This window comes from Helianthus annuus, chromosome 15, assembly GCF_002127325.2.
Source record: "Helianthus annuus cultivar XRQ/B chromosome 15, HanXRQr2.0-SUNRISE, whole genome shotgun sequence".
NCBI classification, from domain to species: domain Eukaryota; kingdom Viridiplantae; phylum Streptophyta; class Magnoliopsida; order Asterales; family Asteraceae; genus Helianthus; species Helianthus annuus.
This window is the reverse complement of record NC_035447.2, coordinates 57,060,199-57,081,973: the sequence shown is the minus strand read 5'-3', so window position 1 is coordinate 57,081,973 and position 21,775 is coordinate 57,060,199. Positions and strand designations below refer to the sequence as shown.

Here is a 21,775-nt window from a genome sequence, read left to right as displayed (position 1 = left end):
ATGTCATTGAAGGCTACAAAACTTATAATAATTACTACACTTATATTTTTTTTCTACATATATTTTATAATTACATAATGCATTTATCAATTAACGGTATAAATACCATAAATATAATCGAATTTAAGTTTTGTGTACAATTAGAATTAAGCACCCCACGTTGCGGCGGTGACCTAAAACTATGCCAAATAACATCAATGTCACACCGCTGGTAGCGACCACCAACATTAAAATTGCGGCGTGTTAATGCGAAGAAATAAGACTGAAACATATAACGTATAAAAAATAACTATGACGATTTAGGACACACGCGTTGCGATGAAATTGTTAAATGGAAAAATAGACGTAAAAACATTGAACCACACACGCACGTTGCGCCGTGTTAACTCGCAAAATAATGTAGAAAAGAATAACTAAGTCAATGTAGGATCCGCCCGTTGCGGCTAACTTGTCAAAGGGGGAAAATAGACACATTGCGACATACCTGTCAAATGTGAAAAAATAGACCAAAAACGTTGAACCATACACGCACGTTGCGACGTATTAATTCGCAAAATTTAGAACGAAACGTAAAACAAAAAACTTGCGAAAGATAAAAAGTATGGAGGACCAAAGTTGTAAATAAAAAACTTTTGGGTTAAATTACAAAAGATGAAAAGTTTTGGGTTAAAAGTAAACAATTTTTTTTAACAAATTAAAAATGTTAAAATATAAAACATGAAAACTTTTAGGCTAAAAGTGAAAAATCACATTTTTTTTTGAAAAACCCTTAATGCTTGGGGTACAAGTGTACAACAACACAATGCACAATGCAAATACTGTGTTGCTAATTTATATTATGGAAATTGTATCCGTATGTTATTCGTAAAATGTAAAAATTGTTTTCATCTAATCATATATAGAAAATATTTGGTTGAAAAAGTGTCGAAAAATCTAAACATTGGGGATACCCCTAAGCCGATTGGGAAGTGTCTATATAGCCTTTTCAGCGGAAACGTTTAGATAGCCTTTTCCTTCAAAAAGTGGCTAGGTGTCATCGCCTTATTGGTCTGTTAGTTAGACCTACGATTTATTTAAACGTCTACATGTGAGACACCTGCCCTACGTGTCATTTTCTACCCCGCTAGATTTTTTGTGAAGCCCCTAAAATTTAGACGCCACCGATGTTTATTTTGGTAACAAGACCCGGTCAATGTTTATTCTCGTGATTTTTCCCTAATGGGAAAAATGAGAAATAAGAAAAAAGAAAAGTTAAATCATCCTTTGTGATTTTTGTTCTTCGACTAAGAAATGTCTGGATATCTACATGGATGTGGATCTTTAACGATTCAAGACCAATAATAGATCAACAAGAACAATTCGACTAAAGGTCTATGACTCTTTGTTGCACATTGAATTATTTGCATGGTCCCATGATGCATTTTCCAGTGGCGGATCTATAAAATCACTATAGGGGTAACGTTTCAAGAAAAAGGGGTAATAAAATCGAAAAAAACGTCAAATTTTTCCAAAATTTACACTACTGTCGGAGGGTCAAGAGGCAATGGAGGTTACCGCTTCTAACAAGGTAGATCCGCCCATGGCATTTTCAATAAGTCAATGTGTAGAAGACCATGAACAAAACTCACAAGAAGGTTTAAACCAATATATCTGATAATATTATAACACTGGTAAACCAATATATAAAACCTTAGTATTACATTATCTGTATATCAACAGAAAGGTTTAAGGACTTTGAAATCTGTCAGAAGTCAGCACAAATCTACCTGTTAAAAGTCAACATAAGATGAGATATCAACACAGATAGCTCTTCAAAATCAAACATACAGTTTCAAACACTTAAACCGATTAGAACTCAACACAAGTCTATTTTTAGAATCTCAAGTGGACAAACCTGTTAGAAGGTTGGGGACTTGTAAAACTATAAGAAGTCAACATCAGTCAACATGTTATAAGTCAAAAGTCTATAGAAACTAAAAAGTCAACAAAAATCTACCTGTTTCTGAGTCTATAGGCAGGGAAATTTGCTACTATATCATGGTAGAAAATTTACAATTAAAAAGAATAAAATACCGATTAGAATGGCATTTGGCTATCGATCCATTAAAGATCCGCATTTCACCTGCACATAGGCATCTAAAATCATAAAGAAAGTAACTCATTTTGCAAAAGCAATGTTTTTCTATGTCCCGTAGAATCCTATGCTCGTATAATTAACCTAGTTCAAGCAGCACATTCAGTTCAATTTCCAACCTATCTTTCAAATAAAGCAAAATTTTAGGCCTAAATATGTTTAATGACAATGCAGTTAATGCGGTAAATAATCGGATATCGGTCAAGGACCGATATTTGAGATATCGGTTATCACGGTGGGATATCGGTAATTTTAATATCATGTTGAATTTATATATATAGCAATTTAACGCTAACAATTCAGTATACTCTCCTACCATTACAAATTAACCTTTTGCAACTTGCAAAACACAATTGTAGCAAGTAGGAACTGATTAAGACTTAAAACACTAACATTTAACACTAAAAATTAACATTAACAATTAAGACGTAAAACACTAATAGCAGCAATAAGAAGAAAGACGAATGATAGAACTAAGAAGAAATGTACTCGTATCGGGAAAATCGGTGATATATCGGTCCAATATTGGTCAAATATCAGTCAATATCACCAATAATATCGGTACCAATATTTGCACTGATATAGGGGACCATAACCGATATATCACTGATATATCGGCAATATTAATTACTAGTTAAATGTTTCTCCATTTTACCACTAAATCGTATTATCAGCGGTCCTATGAAATTATAACACTCGATTACCAAAAGAAAAGATCACATTTAATACTCTCCTAAAAAAGAAATATTTTTTCAGGTTACAAGAAAATCAATATAGCATCACACTTGATTGCAATTTCTAAGATTCTTAACTGGACACTGAAAAAAAAAACAAATTAGGCAGAACACCAGGTGAGAATGAGATAACCAAAAGAGAAAGAAACAATGTTTTATTCATATAGACGATTATACTATGAGCACACGGAGAAGTAATGAGCATCTAAAATTTGTAAAAGCGAGGGTGTCGTGTAATATAATGAAAAACAAGGGGTATTTAATATTTATTCCTTGTTACCGAATCTCTTGGCAATTATTGGACGAACATCTTCAGCATCTGCTAGTCTCTCCAGGAAGGGTAGTAGAGTAATTAACGCACAATCTGACGGATCACTAAACCAACTCTTTATTGGAATCCCATTATTCACTTGCAACTGAAAAACCTGGAACCACCAAAAGTCAATGCGGCTAAAAGTATCCAAAAAATAGGATAAAAGGAAACGAGCCTAACATAACCAAAAAAAGATCAAAATTGACACCATTGAGAAACTAATATGAAACTAAAAAAAAAAAGAGTAAAATGCCATTTTCGTCCCTGAGGTTTGGTTAGTTTTGCGACTTTCGTCCAAAGGTTTGTTTTTTCGCATCTGGACTCAAAAGGTTTGAAATTTTGCCATTTTCATCTGGCTCGTCAACTTCATCCATTTTTCTCCGTTAAGTCTTTTTCACTTTGTGTACAAGCATTTAGCATAATGTACAAGTATTCAAAAAGCTGAATTGCCCTTTAAGTTAACAAAAAAGACGGAAATACTCCCGACAACATGGAGAAAAATGGATGGAGGTAACGAGTCGGATGAAAATGGCAAGATTTCAAACCTTTTGGATCCAGATGCAGCAAAAAAAAACCTTCGGACAAAAGTCGCAAAACTAGCCGAACCTCAGGGACGAAAATGGCATATAAAGCAAATAACAAAGTAAACTAAAGAACTACCTGTGGGCAATTATCAATAATGACAACTTTGGCAAGATCAACACCTAAAACGGTTAGATCCTTGGTATAATTTCCATCTGCAAAGGTACATGATTCTCTATAAGCTCGGCGAGAAATGATTTTTCCATCTGGATCCAATATGTCCAAAAGTTGTTTTGCATAAACGCTTTGGCTGGCTGTAAAAATCACAATTTGAAACATTTCTGAGACCCGTTCCAAGAAATCTTTGAGGTAAGGCCTCTGCTTCACGTAAACAGTATGCTCTTTGAAGTCAAAAAATACTGGAAAACTGAAGTCTGCATCATCGCAATGGTCTAATGTAGAGTGCACCAGTGTTTCTGTATATGCCAAAGCAAATTATAGTTAAAAAATATATGAAATAATATTAGCTTGCATCAACTAGAGATGACAGATGGGTGGATGCAGCGGGTTGGGTAACGTGACAAAAATAGGTTGGGCTAAAAACAAATGCTATTGTAGGATTTGAAGAAGGCGTGTTGGGTTGACCAAAAATGCTTTTTGTCCAGATATTAACATAATCACTTTGGGCGACATCACCGGTTAGACAGAGTTGAAAATGCCACCTCTAGAGCTAACCAAAAACTGTAAAGCGTAAACTCTTTTCTTGAGTAAAATGTCATTTTCGTCCCTGAGGTTTGGCCAGTTTTGCGACTTTTATTCAAAGGTTTGTTTTTCCGCATCTGGATCCAAAAGGTTTAAAATCTTTTGCCATTTTCATCCACTTGTTAACTCCATCCATTTTTCTCCGTTAAATGAGGGACATTTCCGTCTTTTTAGACATTTTTTTATTAAAATAAAAACACTATAAGAAATAAAGATCCACCTCTGTTGACTTTCTCCCCACCCAAACCCTTTAATCATCACAAAAAAATGTCTAAAAAGATGAAAATACCCTTGACTTAACGTTAAAAAATGGATGGAGTTAACGAGTTGGATGAAAATGGGAAGCTTTCAAACCTTTTGAATCCAGATGCGGAAAAACAAACTTTTGGACGAAAGTCGCAAAAGTGGCCAAACCTCAAGGACAAAAATGGCATTTTACTCCCATTTTTTAAAGTAAATTCATGTGACAATCTTTGAAATAACCAAAATGTTCCATACCATCTAAATCCAGCACCAGTGTGACAGTTTTTCTTTCCGAAGGCGATACGGTGGGACATAAATTTGTTTCCGCGTCGGAAAAATCAGGCAGGTTTTTAATAAACGATTGTGGATCGAAGCATTCCGATGGGTCCCAATCAGGATAATCATATGGATCCTGATTGCATGATCTCAACTGATGAATCGACAGATACAAATTTGAATCTTCTGAGGCCATTACAGGTTCCGAACAGCTTTTTACGTTGTCATCACAGTCATTGCTATCCTCAAGAAAAGGAAGTAGCATATATTCATCGTCTAAAAATATGCTTGATTCATCACATCCAAAATCTGGTAAGCAGGTTCTGTCTTCGATGGGTGAGCTGGAAACTATCATGTCTGAAATGAAGAAATCTGATACATTACAACTTTGATATTCACATGAAACTTCATTTATACCGTCACTATCTTTATCTCCTGAGACTTCAAGGTTGTTTTCACTCCCTATATTGACACAATAAACAGAAGATCGTTAGAGCTTGAATGTAGTGCTCTTTAAACTGATAATTTGATATTTGAATAGTTATTAGATAGGTAACTTGTAATGAACGCTATCTTTAGTTGTTTGAGTGTTTGACAAATTCTAGTGATTTAAGAACTAATAGATAAAATGACCAAAAAGAGCACTTTTATATATTGTTGAAGCATTCAGATTTGAGATATAACAATTTATTTTTTAACAACAATAAAAAATACTTTAAGTAATCTATTTGTAAACCTATCAAAAGTTAACGCATATAATCACAATATTTCTGACAGTGTAAGATTAAAATGTGGATAGAGAAGAGGGGTAAATAAGTAACATTGATATTTGTAAGTAACCAATTTTGCTGTATGAAGCTGATTACTAAATAATTAATATTTAGATAATTAATTAATGATTATAATCATAATCAAAACCACTTTATCCAAACACTAAAATATAAGATAAAATTTTTGTAAAGCACATCCACAAATTGTTCTGAAAGGCATGTGGTAAATTTTATTTTATTTACCGGCGTCACCAGAAGAAGTTGCTTCACTGTTATAATCAATGGACTCGGGGATGGGTGAAAAGATAGTATCTACGACTGAAGAGCAATTGGTTTGTGTATTATCCTGCAATCAATCAAAACTTCAATATGAAAATATTGGGGCATATAAGGCTTATTTTTGTATATAAATTATTAATCAAGAGAGCTTAAACGGAAATCTTGATAAACAAGGATGAACAGAAAAAGGGACACAGATCTTTGGGCGCATAAAGTAACACAATTTGAAAGTGATTTCTGAACCTGAATGCTTTCTTCATCTAGCATTTCACAACAGTTAGTTTCATCGGTTCTAACTTCCTGCACGATAGCTTCATTGCAGAAAAAAACTGCACAAAATAAAATGAGATTAAATAGAAACAAAATCATCAAAAGATTGATGTTTTAGTACTTAGTAATAGTGACAAGATAGGATTAGGTTATTACCATCCTTTTTACTAGAAACACATGTCTCAAGTTGAATTTCTTGTTGAAGACTTTTAACTTGTGGCGAAGAGTTCTTGGATATCTTGTTTGACTTTTGACAAACATGGAGGCCGTTCTTTTCTCTCGAACAGCCCGTGGTTGACTTCATTTTCATCTTTGGTGATGGCATGTGTTCTGTACTTTTGATGTCTATCACAATATTGACTCAAGAAAAATCAGTCGGAAGATAAAATCCCTCCAAATATCTGAAATCCACCAAAAGAAAAAGAAACAATACTTTAGCATATTATAGTATAACTGCATATTGTCATATAACAAAAAGATAGTAGAGAGTGGTCAATTAGCTTGTTCCATATAAGAAAATTATACCAAATCTATCAGTAAACCATCAGGCTAAGCAATCATATCAAACTATCAATAAAATTGAAGTTTTCTTCTGAAAACATACAAGTAATTTGTCCAATCCAAGCATGAATACTGACCATTAACCATCATATACATAAAAGAACACAACTTTAAAATCATATGAATCCAATCAAACAATTTTCACATATATATAAATTCGATGACCATCGTGTTACAAATGCGATGCTCTAACCTCTGAGCTAAGCAGGCTCACGTAAAATAAATTCGACATGTATAGGAATTCACTAAACTCTTAGAATCTTTGCTATTAGCTATTTGAATTCTTGGCTATTCATATTATTCACAATTAATATGAATATATATAATTTCAAATAACTGTTAAATATTATAGAACATAACGATTAATCTAGCGACATAGACTTTTCATCTTTTTATCACAATTCAATATTCTAAAAAAAAAAGAATCGATCGTTCAAGTATTTGAAATTTCAGGGGAAAATCAGTGGAAGAGAGACAGATTTTTAGCGTATGTATCCACCTATATTGAATTGCGGATACAGAAATGATAAAATCGTTTTTTATTGGATCGAATACGAGCCTACATAATTCAGCAAAAAAACACAAAATCAGTCAAAAATCAGCACTCATGACATATGCATATAAGTTTCAACTAAACTTCTCCATAACAGAAAGTATGCAAGATCAATTAACTCGAGAGCAAAGTTACCAATCAAACAAGCTAAAAACTACTGAAAAATTGTGTAACTCAAATAATTCAACCACATATAACAAAATAACAACTCCAATTTCAACTAAACTTCATTAAGATCAAAGTCAACAGACAGACAATAATCAAACTTTTGAATCATATAAACTCTCAAGTTTCAATCAAGCAACTTCAATATAAATAAGCCATAAATAATTCACCAAAAAAAAAAAATCATCCATGATTCTACACATATGAATTCCAAAAAACTCGATCACAAACCCTAATTTCAGTTTCAAATAAACCTCCGTAAGTCAACCACATATAAGTCAACAGACAGAAGATGATCGCAAACAAAATATTCAAAAGTGAAACACTAATTCCACAAGAAAACAATCAAGAAAACTGAAATATATATATGGCATACCTTAATCAAGATGAAGCTGGTTAATTCAGTTGAATTTGAATCATCAGCGTTTCAAGGAAGACATACATGTGATATGTGTAAAGAGATACGATTGGATTAGTAATATAGTTTTCAGTGATCGAAGATTATGTTTGTTGTTATCACGAACAGATCGTATATAGATACAGTAAAAGAAGAGAAGATTGTATGTATATCAAACCCCCACCTCAACAACTCTCTCTCTCTCTCTCTCATGTTGACGCGCTTTTATGCAGTCGCACTTTATTTTTAAGCACCCTCTATTATATGCGATTTACAAGTTTAGTCCTTTGATTACATATTAGTATACACTTGAGTATACCAAGTATGGGTATGTTGCTTTTTAATTTTTATCTAATAGGAATGAGACAATTACAGTACCTTATTGTATATTATCGATATAGAAATTAAGTTAAAACCAAAATTAAATAATGTATTGTTTATGTTCGGGTGGTACTGGTGTGGTATGGTAGTGTTATAAGTTACAAACTAGTACCATGCTGCATAACCAATGATCTTTAGATCAAGTGGTGGAAGACTTGCATTTCTCTTGAGAGATACAAGTTCAACTCCCACTTGGTGCAGAGTGAGGCATTGGTGGGCAATGATAGGAGACCCAGGGAAACCTGAGTTCGATCCTTGAGCCAAACGGGTTTTACCGGTAATTTCACTGTCGTGCCTACGGGCGAGTGGGTTACCGGGTTTTCCCCGGAATTGGTGGTGGACTCGGGTTACTCTCGGAGTATTCCGTTTGGTCCAGTGGGTGCGCCGAGAGTGCTCGGGATTAATTCTGTTGGCCGTTCAAAAAAAAAGTATCATGCTTCATAGTATTGGAAATTGAGCTAAATTAAAAACAAATAGCGTACCATTTATGTTTGTCGGTACCGATATGATACATTACTCATATTCGGTACAAAAATTTAGAAGTATTGGATTTTAATAATCATAACTATTCGTCATTGTCCGCCAACAGTTCTAACTTAAATATATAACTACTAGCAGTCTCAACTATTAACATATTGACATCCAATGGACTCTGACTATCGAAATCCTAACACTCCCAGTCATATATGATATATGGTTCGCTTTGGCCTACCGTATTGGAAACCATGATAGATCATCTTATAAACTTCTCCATTGGCTTTACTCTTTTGTTTACAAATTGAAACATTGTTTTTAGCATTGTAAGCTTGTGTGTTATTATTTTTATTGAATAGAATGATTTTGGTGAGTTAGAGTTTGCAAATCGCTTAACAAACTTTTTTCGGCATTTGTTCAATTTCTTTTATTATATAATTACATATGAAAAACCTGTGTGGGCTCTCTGGGGGAGGGGCAAAAGTGAAATTGCATTAATTTTAATGTTATTTTACTAATCTCATGAAAAAAATGTTAAAAGAGAAGGACAGTTAATCATACATCATGTGGTGGCATTAATAGCCAAAAGACAAGGGGTACATGCACCAATCGACCTTTGTCCCAATTACTAAGTGTTATGTGCCTTATGTTCAAGGCTTGATGCAAAACTACTATCGAGCCGAGGGTCTTACTGCAAACAGCCTCTTTATTCCTATAGGGTAGAGGTAAAGCTGTCTAAATCTTACTCTCCTCAGACCCTATGTTAGCTTTGCTATTAATAGGATTTACCAAGTATGATGATATGAAATACCTAAGAATAATTAAATAAATTGTCTCTTATCACCTATAAATGTTTTCAAAACTGATGTAGCGAGTGATAAGATAATGAAGAACAAATCATGTTGATTCTACGAATACCCGTGATGATCTTCCCCAAACCACTAAAATTCAACCCAAAAGACAAAGAATTTGAAGTGAAAATGGTTATTCTCAAAACTGAAGTCTGACTATTGGAATTACAAGAGCAAGATATAAATAAAGACTTAAATTCGAAATGGGCCACAAAAAGGCCATAGGCCAAACACAAGCCCAAAAGAAAATAAATAAAACACCGAAAAAACATAAAAGTGTCCAAAACTCCCATTAAAATGCGTTTTTTGGGCCAAAACTTGGACAATCGGGCCTTGCCACGACGTGCTCCTCGTTTCAAGCTTCGATTTGACTGGTTGAACGCCTAAAACGAAGACCCGTAGCCAAAGTTATGCTCGTTTTCGTAAATCATCCTTGAAAGCTCGATCATGAACCTTTAGAAATTTAATGGCTCAATCTTCTACATTTGGGCCTTCATCAAAAACCCTAGCAAGTAGGACACTAGAAAATGGCCTTGAAAGTAAAGAATGTAAAGACCAAAATAGATGACAAACTAGTCTTTTAGTACATGACTGTCACACCCCGATTTCCACGTGTATCACCGGTGGGCCTGGTGGGGGATTACCGTGACGATGTTGGCAACAATATAGTCAAACCACACAATTATATATATGCACAGCGGAAGCTTTAAAGATAAATATATACTTCAACCTCTGGTTGTAATATCAAATGTATTACAGAAGTCGAATGTATCCACAACGGATCAAAATAATAAAATATTGTTCATTCAGATACGGCATCGAGTTTGCGAGACTATTCGTGATGCTTAGGAAGCTAATACCAGCCAATTTCGTATAGTACCTGCACTTAATCTTTTTGGGGAAAATACGTCAGTTTACACTGGTAAATACATTCAACTGACACATTTGAAAATGGTTATTAAAATTTGATTTGAATGCACAAGGCACAAATTCTTTTATAACTTGGGAAAATTATTAAAATCTTGTGAACGTATTACATGTTCTTTTATGCGTTCAGTAGCCCGGATCGTGCCGGGTTAAAGATTATTAGACACACCACATTGCGTAAAACCGTAGTATAGAAACCAACGGCTACGTCTTTTAATTAAATGTCGACATTATATACCGGGTGTACGCCTACACCGGGATGTCGATGGTCATGGTCATTTCGTAAAATGATGCCAAGGATATCCGGGACAACGGTCATTAACCCCCCAAAGGCTTTTAAGAAACCAAAACTGTTTAAATGAGCCGATCACATTATTCAATTAACCACCTCAGCGATGGAAAATATGATGCTCAATCAAGCGGTATTATTATACCGTAACCCAAGCCCGTATAGGGGAAATAAGTTAAAAGTATTTACCTTTGCAAGTATTATTCCTTAATTTGATTAAATCACCGATAGCTTTTACTGGGCTCCTAATCTGGAACGAAGGCTTTAATTAACCTCTTAGAATCATAACGGGTCTTTATATTCGCCGTAGCCTAGACCGGTTGGTTCCGGAATATAAATATGGTTTAATCGCGCGAAAAGGCGAAAACCGAGAATGGAATGTGATTCTGCCCCAAACAAGTTCAGAGACTTGTTTTATATGGGTTCAAGGTTCACACTCTGGATTTTGGGGTCAAAATAATATAGTTTGACCCGTATCGGCTAATTTATGAAAACTAGTTTCACAAGCCGAACCGTGCGCGCAATAGGCGAAACGGTTAACCATGAGAGTCTTACGCTTATTTCCTAAGTCAATATGCCTTAAAGAGGTTGTGGTATCAGTTGGATACCTTCCGTGATGCCCGTAACGAGTTTGAGTCAATATTACGCCCCGTAGGGGCTTTTCGGTCATTTTAAAGACTTTTAAAGAGCTTTTCGAGTTCTACAGGAAATCTGAGTTTCCCGAACAGTTTATAAAGTCTAAAATACTTTATTTATTATTTAAAATCAGTAGCAACTGGAATCGGGTCAAAAGACCTTGTAGAACTCAAGTTTTGGCCGAAAAGGGCATATTCGGTATTTACCGAACCGTAGCCATAACCGCAGGTTATGAGCAAGGTAAAAATTATTAAAAATCCTTAAAATTCCAAAAATATTATTTTATAACAGTGGGTAAAAGTTTTGGTGACGAAATCTTGGTTTAGATGGGCGTTATGCTAATTGCGCCGTTTATTACAAAAGTTTACTTTAATCGCGCTATTTAGCATAACTCTCATTCTAGACCTCGGATTGGCGTGAAACTTTAAGGACATGCTTATAATTTAGTAAGCAAGGTTATGGTCCGTTCACGTGTCCGAAATACTCGTTTTATTTTTAAAAGGCCGTTACGGTCAACTTTTAGGCGATTAACGGAAATGCGTAAAAGACTCGGACAAATCATGAACCGGTCACAGAGGCTTATACCACCATGTAACTTGGTCCTAAGAGAGTCCTAAGGCATATCTATACCTCACTAAAACGGGTCAGAACTGAAGTCAAAGCAAAAGTCAAACTTTTGCGACATTCGGCTCCGAACCGGGTTAATATAGCAAATGGTCGATTCAAAACGAGCGTAAACAAGTTTATATACTTAATATCATGTTTTATGAGTGCCAAAACAGGTTTCATAGCATATACATTACAAATTATGTATAAAACGGCAAAATAGCTTTCTGTTGACTTTTTAAGTGCACGTTTGACTCGACATTTGACATAGTTAGAGTGGTGATCAGAGGGAACCCTTTTAGGGGTTTATTACCCACATAAATACCAACTCATAACTACTTTTGATCCGACAATTCACTGGACCATTTGTGAATTATCGCTATAACAACCGTTAGTTACGACGGTTGGGTTTATAAGCTAAATCTATGGAAATACAAGACCAAAATGGATTTGAACGACTTACAGAAGTTGGGTCTTGATTAGGGAACAGAGAGGAATGCTTGAGAGCTTTAGAATGATCAGTAGTTGAGTGTTTGAGTTGTGATGAAGTTATGAGCATAACATGTCTATTTATAGTGCAACAAGGCACCCAAGATCATCACACAACACCCTACACTGATCATGGATGATGGGCAGGTGTCCCATAGAGCTATGGGTCGAGTATAGGGTGCCCATGCCTCATTTATTGATGTTTGATCATTCACAAGCTCAAAAGGCAAGAAAATCCAAGTTTTCTACATCTGGGCGTCCAATGCGGCCCGCATGGAGGATCCATACATGTTTTAATGCGGGCCGCCTGATATGTAAACATCAGGCGTGTAAAAGAGGTGGCTCGCGGCCCGTCTCCACTTAACCCAAAACACAACGCGGGTCGCGAGAGGCTTGATTTTCAGATTTTTAAAATCTTTTATAATCATTACGAAATCCTGGTAATTAATAACGAAATCTTTCGTAATTATTAACCTGACCTTTCGGGTTTGAAGGGGTAACTTTGCGGTTTGGCCCTCGGTTAATTACAATTAAGGGCCTTGTGTTATTTACCCGCATTATTAAGTCCCCGGTTAGTTTATTAATTATTCAGAAAGCCTTAACTTTCATTGTTGACGCTTTTAACCCTTCTCATACGAATTCGATCATAACTTTCTCGTTTTAAAACGGAACTTCGCGGAATTTATACAGTATATTCTAGTGAGCGTATAATACTGTTACAAAGCCTCGGGAGCGTTAAAGGGTCACTCAGAGGTATAATTAAACATGTTGACACAGTTAACCCCGGTAGCTTGTAATCTCTCACTTTCTTCCGCGTTTCGCTTCCGTACGATCCATGATTCATTCGTTTTGAAGGTACAAGCACCATTTAGGGTTACCATACAGTATATTTACCCTTGCTTGACATCTATAACCCTCGAATTTACATACATTCAAGGTTTGTCAAAATTAGTCCTTTATTTAATATCAATGCCACGTGTAATCAAATGACACGTGTTAACACATCATTGGACACAAAAATTCGAGGTGTTACATCCTCACCCCCTTAAAATAAATCTCGACCCGAGATTTACTCAAATAAATAGGGGTATTTTTCTTTCATTGTGGCTTCGACTTCCCACGTATATTCGGGACCTCTACGAGCATCCCATTTGACTTTTACAATCGGTACGTGCTTTCTTCGAAGCTTCTTCACCTGTCGATCTTCAATCGACAAAGGTTTTTCTACAAACTTTAAGCTCTCATCTATATGCACATCTGTGTGTGGAATCACCAATGATTCATCGGCAAAGCACTTTTTGAGATTGCAGATGTGGAACACATTGTGAATTCCATTGAGCTCTTCAGGCAAGTTCAACTTATAGGCAACTGACCCGACACGTTCAATGACCTCAAAAGGTCCTATGTACCTCGGACTCAGCTTGCCCTTCTTGCCGAAACGCATCACCCCTTTCCAGGGCGACACTTTAAGCAACACCTTTTCACCCACTTCGAAGTGAAAATCCTTACGCTTTGGATCAGCGTAGCTCTTCTGCCTATCGCGGGCAGCCTTGAGACGTTCCCGAATCTGGACAATCTTGTCCGTTGTCTGGAAAACTATCTCTGGTCCTGATAATTGGACCTCTCCTACTTCCGCCCAACAAACAGGCGATCTACATTTCCTACCGTATAATGCCTCGAAAGGCGCAGCCTTTATGCTGGTATGGTAGCTATTATTGTAGGAGAATTCGATTAGGGGTAGGTTCTTATCCCAGTTACCACCTAAATCGATTGCACACGCGCGTAGTATGTCTTCTAACGTTTGAATGGTACGCTCACTTTGACCGTCCGTCTGTGGATGGTAAGCCGTACTGAAGTTCAAACGCGTGCCCAAAGATTGCTGGAAACTCTTCCAGAAATGAGACGTGTATCTAGTATCCCTGTCGGAGATAATAGACACAGGTATGCCGTGTATGGCTACAATCTTATCAACATAAAGTTGGGCTAACATATCGGAGCTATACGTCTCCTTGATGGGTAGAAAATGAGCTGATTTAGTTAGCCTATCGACTATAACCCATATTGTATCGTTTCCTTTCCTGGTTTTGGGTAACTTGGTTATGAAGTCCATAGTTACACATTCCCACTTCCACTCAGGAAGCTCAGGCTGTTGTAGCAAGCCAGACGGCTTTTGGTGCTCGGCTTTGACTTGAGCACAAGTCAAGCCCTTTGCTACATGGGCGGCCACAGACTTTTTCAAGCCTATCCACCAATAGTTTGCCTTTAAATCTTGATACATCTTGTCTGCACCAGGATGGACAGAATATTTGGAACTATGGGCTTCCTGGAGGATAACATCTCGTAGTCCTCCATAAACCGGAACCCATATACGTCCGTTCAGTCTAAGGATTCCATCCTTGCTAAGAGTCAACTGCTCCTCAGTTACTCCTAACTTTTCATTAGGATAATTAGCTTCCAACACAGCCTCTCGCTGTGCAGCTAATATCCTTTCAATTAAATTGTTCTTGACCTCAATGCTCTTGGCATTGATTCGAATAGGTTTTACCCTTTCTTTCCTGCTCAAGGCATCAGCGACTACATTCGCCTTGCCGGGATGGTACCTGATCTCGCAATCATAGTCATTCAAGGTTTCCATCCAACGACGCTGCCTCATGTTCAACTCTTTCTGGTTGAACAGGTGCTGGAGGCTTTTGTGATCAGAATAAATCACAAATTTAATACCATAAAGGTAATGCCTCCACAATTTCAGTGCAAATACAACGGCACCCAACTCCAAATCATGGGTGGTGTAATTCTTTTCGTGCACCTTTAATTGCCTTGAAGCATAGGCAATCACCTTGCCCTTCTGCATAAGCACACACCCCATGCCTGTGTGTGATTGTGACAACTCGAACTTTAGACCTACTTTGTGTAACGATACGTGTTTATGAGAACTGTTTTGTACTCAGACTTTGTGTAACGATACGTGTTTATGAGAACTTTATTAATTGAATGATTATGTGATTATGCTATATGTGATGTGCATTATACATGTTTGAATGAACCCGAACCACACACCATAACCCGATCGCACAAGAAGGCACCCGGTCGCACAAGCCCATGTTGGGCCGCACTGTTTTGTACTCAGACTATAGGGCAGCCCAAGTGGTGGGTTCGGCCGATCCTCCCTTAAACCGATTAACACATAGGAGAGTTGTAACCATTCCCCACTTTTTACAAAATCACAACACACACAAGAAACCCTAGCTCGCCTCTCTCTCTCTCACGAACTCGAAGGCAACCGCACACATCATCGAAGTTCATAGTGTTTCGGATCATTCTCTAATCCGGTTAGTACTTTATGTGTTTGTTGTTATTTGATGTTATGCTTGATCGAGGACGGTGTGTTGTATATGATTGATTTAATCCGTTCATGTTTGTGAAATCAATATCATAGGGTTGCATGATGTTGTGTTATAGCTAGTAATGATAAGATGAATCGGTTCATATGTGTATGGTAATAATAATCGGATGAATCTATCATCGAGTATAGTGTGGTGTAAGTTAATTATGTGATTTAAGATGTGAACAAATTGTAATCGGATTTGTATGAATGATAATCGACTGGAATGTCATATTTCCGGTTTGTTACACAAGAATTCGGAGGATATGCTTAGATGATAGGGTTGATCCGAATGAATGTTATAATGTTTGTTCTTGTTGATTTTTGATTCGGTTAGGGTTCATATGAATAATTGATTGATTTTCCTTGTTTGATCGAAATCCATCATGATATGAAACTGATTAGTTGTTAATTGATACTATAAACTTGGAAACTTTGGAATAATTGTAACCGATTGCTTGAATTATGGAAATTAGTTCAAACCATCGCACAAGACTTCTTGGCCGTCCAAGAAGTCCACTTGCACAAGGTACACAATCGCACAATGTTGTCGGATCGCACAAGCTCGTCCAGTCGCACAAGATCCTTTGGATCGCACGAGTTGTAGGTTTGTTAAACTGTTGGGCCGAATGGCCCAAAACTATCAATCGCACAACTGGTCCGATTGTACAAGATTTTACCGGATCGCACATGTCACTTAAATGTTTCTTGTTGGGCCGAACAGGCTATTGGACTGTTTTTGTTATTGGGCCGGATGCAAGGCCGATCGCACAACCCATTGTGGATCGCACAAGTCGTGCGGATCGCGCAATAGGTTGGGCCGCTATTTGTTGGGCTTTATCTTTGGACTATACAAATTAGACATGATGGGTACTTGAATGCTACTGTCAATGTGATAACATGAATTATGTGTTGCCATGATCTATACGTGCTCGTAACATGTTTACTCGTGTGAAACCTATGTGCATTATATGAGCCAGAACCTGACTTGTATGGTAACCCTGTTAGGACGTGGTTGACCAACCTTAGTTCAAGAGCCCTTTTATTGTGTATCTGCCGAGCAACCCAAGGTGAGTTCACACAGCCAAGGCATGGGGTTCCCAGGGTGGGAATGGGATTGGATGATTATTTCGTGCGTACTTAGTTAATGGAACCTAATGATATAGTCCTCAGGGTGAGGATGGTAAATGATATGATACAGCTAGACTAGTATACCTACTTGAACTGATCTTCGCACACACGCCAAGGGTTGGCTGCGATAATTATGACTGATCTTCGCACACATGCTTCGAGGAGGCTGCGAACTATAGAAACTAAATCTTCGCAAGTAATGCCAGGGTGGCCGCGATACAAATATGCATAGTTTAGGGTATTTGGGAGTATTAACCCAAATCTTCGCATACATGCCGAAAGGGCCCGCGATGGAAACCAATACTATACATGAACAATGAACGAACATAATACGACTCATACAATTACTATTATTGAACTTACTTTCTGTGAACTCGCTCAACTAGTTGTTGACTCTCTGTTGCATGCCTTGCAGGACCTTAGGTACACTATGGAGCTTGCACAGGGAGGAGCAGGTCGTTGTGGGATACGGGTCGTGAACGATATTTGAACTTATAACTTACTTTGGGTTTTCATTATTATGCTTCCGCTACTTAAACAATATTTGGTTATGAACTTCAGTCATGTCACGATGAATTACATTTTCTACTTTTACACTTAAATGCTATGTTTGATATGATTGATGGCTTGATCCTGGTCACGTCACGCCTCCAAGCGGTGGTACTCCGCGTGTGGGATTTTGGGGGTGTGACAGATTGGTATCAGAGCCATTGGTTATAGAGAACTTGGTTTTAATATGGGAAACGTTTTTATTAAAACCAGACTATAACCAGTACAGTGCTCTCAACGATCCACAACGACGCTTCGCTCCACGTGCAAGACTCGACATCCTAGGTAATAAGGTTTATGTTTATTACCTGCATGCTAGAACTATATAGAACTTTGCTCGCATTACACTTAGATACACATGATACTATTACATGAGAATACCTACGTGCTTACACTTTTCTGTCATCGCCCTACTCGCGAACCATTCTCACTTACGTTACTTTTACTATGAAGATCATGTCTGGACGAATTAACATGACTCAAGCCTAGCTAGAGGCTCTCGTTCAAGCTCAAGTTGCTGCGGCACTTGCAGCTGCTCAAGCAGGTAGTATATCCTGTAGTCATAACACACACTAGGATCTTTAGATCCTACACTCCTAAACTAGCCCTTGTATTTAAACTTTGCACTATTCGTACACAATAGGTCAACACGCGCAGCAACCTGTCTGCACTTTCAAGAACTTCATGGACTGTCGTCCAAGTACTTTCAGCGGCACAGAGGGGGCAGTTGGACTCCTCCACTGGTTTGAAAAGCTCGAGTCTGTGTTCGAGATGTGTGAATGCCCTGAGGCTCGCAGGGTGAAATACGCCACGAGCATGCTAGAAGGAATAGCACTAACTTGGTGGATCGCCCAAGTTCAGATCTTAGGGTTGGCAGCTGCTAACGCCACACCCTGGAACGACTTCAAGGAACTCATTAAGAGGGAATACTGCACGCGTGACGACATCCACAAGTTGGAGAACGAGCTTTATCACTTGAAAATGACGGGGTCAGAGATTGAAGCCTATACAAAGCGGTCAAACGAACTGGCCATTCTGTGTCCAACTATGGTGGACCCTCCAGTGAAGCGTATTGAGTTGTATCTCAAGGGACTTGCGCCAGAGATCCAGAGCCATGTTACATCGGCAAACCTCGACAACATCCAAGACATCCAGCGTCTTGCCCATCGACTCACAGATCAGGCAGTAGAACAGAACAAGCTGCCCAAACGCGTCAGTGCAACTACTACTCCAGCTGCTACTTCTGCTACACCCAACGACAACAAACGGAAATGGGATGGGGATTCTAGCAGGGGATCAGTTTCCGTTCAGTCTCAAGCACAGCAGCGCAGAACGAATGACTACCAGAATTCGAGTCAGCAATCATCTGGCAGTCAGGGGCAGGGTGGATACCGGGGAGTTCACCCACTATGCAACAAGTGTAACAGGCACCACAGTGGAAGGTGTCGCAAAGAACGTTGTCAGAGATGTCTCAAGCTAGGGCACGAAGCCAAAGATTGCAGGAGCTCACGACCTGCAAACCAGAATCAGCAACTTCCACCACCAGCTCCTCAAAACCCACAGCAGCAGCAACCACAGCGTGGAAACCGGGGTTGTTTCCAGTGTGGGGCAGAAGGTCATTACAAACGCGATTGTCCTCAGTTGAACCAGAACCAGAACCGCAACAACAACAACCAGGGCAACGGGCACTACAACGGTGGAAACAACAACAACAACGGGAATGAAGCTAGGGGTCGTGCATTCGTACTAGGTCGGGGCGACGCAGTGAATGATCCCAACGTAGTTATGGGTAAGTTTATCCTCGACAATATTTACGTTACTGTTTTATTTGATTCGGGTGCGGATACAAGTTATATTTCTGTGAAAGCCAGTAAATTGTTAAAACGTACACCAACACCCCTAAGCACAAAACACGTCGTAGAACTAGCTAATGGTAAGAGTTTAGAAGCCACGCAGATAGTCAGGGGTTGTAGTATCGTCTTAGCCGGTCAAGTTTTCTCCATCGACCTTATTCCCATAGTCTTGGGAAGCTTCGACATCGTCATAGGGATGGATTGGTTATCCCAGCATCAGGCAGAAATCTTATGCAGCGAGAAGATCATTCACATTCCACGTTCTGGTCAAGAACCTCTCGAAGTTCAAGGTGACAAGAGTGGTGCTGTGGTTGGCATCATCTCTTTCTTGAAGGCTCAGAAGTGTCTGCGGAAGGGTCACACCGCAATCTTGGCACTCGTTTCAGACGCGTCAGCAAAGGAAAAGAAATTGGAGGATATTCCAATTGTTCGCGACTACCCTCAGGTGTTTCCTGAAGATTTACCTGGATTACCGCCTCATCGTCAGGTCGAATTTCAAATCGAGCTCGCTCCAGGAGCAGCACCCATAGCTCGCGCACCATACCGTCTAGCTCCATCAGAATTGGAAGAATTGTCAAAGCAGCTACAAGAGCTCTTGGAAAAGGGCTTCATTCGTCCAAGCTCTTCGCCTTGGGGAGCTCCAGTACTTTTCGTGAAGAAGAAGGATGGCACCTTCAGGATGTGTATAGACTACAGGGAACTCAACAAGGTAACGGTGAAGAACCGTTATCCTCTTCCACGCATAGACGACTTATTCGACCAGTTGCAAGGGTCGTGTTACTATTCGAAGATAGACCTGAGGTCAGGTTATCATCAGCTGAGAGTCCGGGATGAGGACGTCTCCAAAACCGCATTCAGAACTCGTTACGGTCACTACGAGTTTCTTGTCATGCCGTTCGGGTTAACGAACGTGCCTGCCGTATTTATGGACCTTATGAACAGGGTGTGCAAACCCTATCTTGACAAGTTCGTCATTGTCTTCATCGACGACATTCTGATCTACTCCAAGAGTCAGGAGGAGCAGGAGCAGCATCTACGCCTTATTTTGGAACTTCTTCGAAAGGAACAGCTGTACGCTAAGTTTTCGAAATGTGACTTCTGGCTTCGTGAAGTCCACTTTTTAGGCCACGTAGTGAACAAGGATGGGATCCATGTCGATCCATCCAAGGTAGACTCGATCAGGAACTGGCCTGCACCACGTACACCAACGGAAATACGCCAATTTTTGGGTTTGGCGGGTTACTACAGACGGTTTATTAAAGACTTTTCAAGGATTGCTCAGCCGCTTACACTACTGACACAGAAGGGTGTCACCTATCGCTGGGGAGAGCCCCAGGAGACTGCTTTTCAGCATTTAAAGGATAGACTTTGCAGTGCACCTATCCTCTCTTTGCTAGAGGGCACGGACGATTTCGTAGTATATTGTGATGCATCCATTCGGGGACTTGGATGTGTGTTAATGCAGCGCGACAAGGTTATTGCTTACGCTTCGCGCCAACTTAAGATTCACGAACGGAACTACACGACGCACGATTTAGAGCTGGGAGCTGTTGTTTTCGCGCTTAAGATATGGCGACACTACCTGTACGGTACCAGGTGCACGATTTACACCGATCACAGGAGTCTCGAGCATATCCTTAAGCAAAAGGATTTGAACATGCGTCAACGAAGATGGGTTGAACTACTAAACGATTACGAATGCGCCATCAAGTATCATCCAGGCAAAGCCAATGTTGTGGCTGACGCTCTCAGTCGGAAAGACACTTTACCTCGGCGCATGCGAGCGCTACAGCTTACGATTCAGTCTAGCCTTCCTACACAGATACGAGATGCTCAGGCAGAAGCACTGAAACCAGAAAACGTCAGAGCTGAAGCCCTACGCGGCTCAAGGCAACGATTAGAACAGAAGGCAGACGGCGCCTACTATGTAACGGGGCGTATTTGGGTCCCACTTTATGGCGGTCTACGCGAGCTGGTAATGGACGAAGCTCACAAGTCTCGCTACTCGGTACATCCAGGGTCGGACAAAATGTACCACGACATCAGAACTACTTGCTGGTGGCCTAGCATGAAGGCCCACATTGCCATCTATGTCAGCAAGTGCTTGACCTGTGCGAGAGTCAAGGTGGAATACCAGAAACCAGCGGGTCAACTTCAGCAACCCACGATACCGCAATGGAAATGGGAAGAAATTTCCATGGATTTCATTACAGGCCTACCTAGATCCC

General features: G+C 38.9%; 1 protein-coding gene across 2 annotated transcripts; it reads right to left on the bottom strand.

Moving 5' to 3' along the window:
- Positions 1 to 1,631: 1,631 nt before the first annotated feature.
- LOC110911663 (CTD small phosphatase-like protein 2) lies at positions 1,632 to 8,200 on the bottom strand. 2 transcript variants are annotated; one of them, XM_022156285.2, is made up of 8 exons: positions 7,959 to 8,200; positions 6,460 to 6,704; positions 6,277 to 6,362; positions 5,998 to 6,100; positions 4,964 to 5,446; positions 3,842 to 4,179; positions 3,149 to 3,293; positions 1,632 to 2,122 (listed from the first exon to the last, which is right to left on the bottom strand). In XM_022156285.2, the coding sequence occupies exons 2-8, from the start codon at positions 6,626 to 6,628 to the stop codon at positions 2,031 to 2,033; spliced, it is 1,416 nt and encodes a 471-aa protein (XP_022011977.1). In that variant the 5' UTR covers positions 6,629 to 6,704; positions 7,959 to 8,200; the 3' UTR covers positions 1,632 to 2,030. The 2 variants fall into 2 exon arrangements, with proteins under 2 accessions (XP_022011977.1, XP_022011979.1); XM_022156287.2 differs by having other exon boundaries at positions 1,636 to 1,766.
- Positions 8,201 to 21,775: the final 13,575 nt, after the last annotated feature.

Bases quoted from the DNA above. Each gene is read 5' to 3' on its own strand.
- LOC110911663 (XM_022156285.2), bottom strand. From the start codon at position 6,628: ATGCCATCACCAAAGATGAAAATGAAGTCAACCACGGGCTGTTCGAGA. The intron at 6,363-6,459 runs GTAATAACCTAA...TATTTTGTGCAG, and splicing joins TGTTTCTAGTAAAAAGGATG to TTTTTTTCTGCAATGAAGCT. The intron at 4,180-4,963 runs GTATGGAACATT...TGGCATATACAG, and splicing joins ACTGGTGCTGGATTTAGATG to AAACACTGGTGCACTCTACA.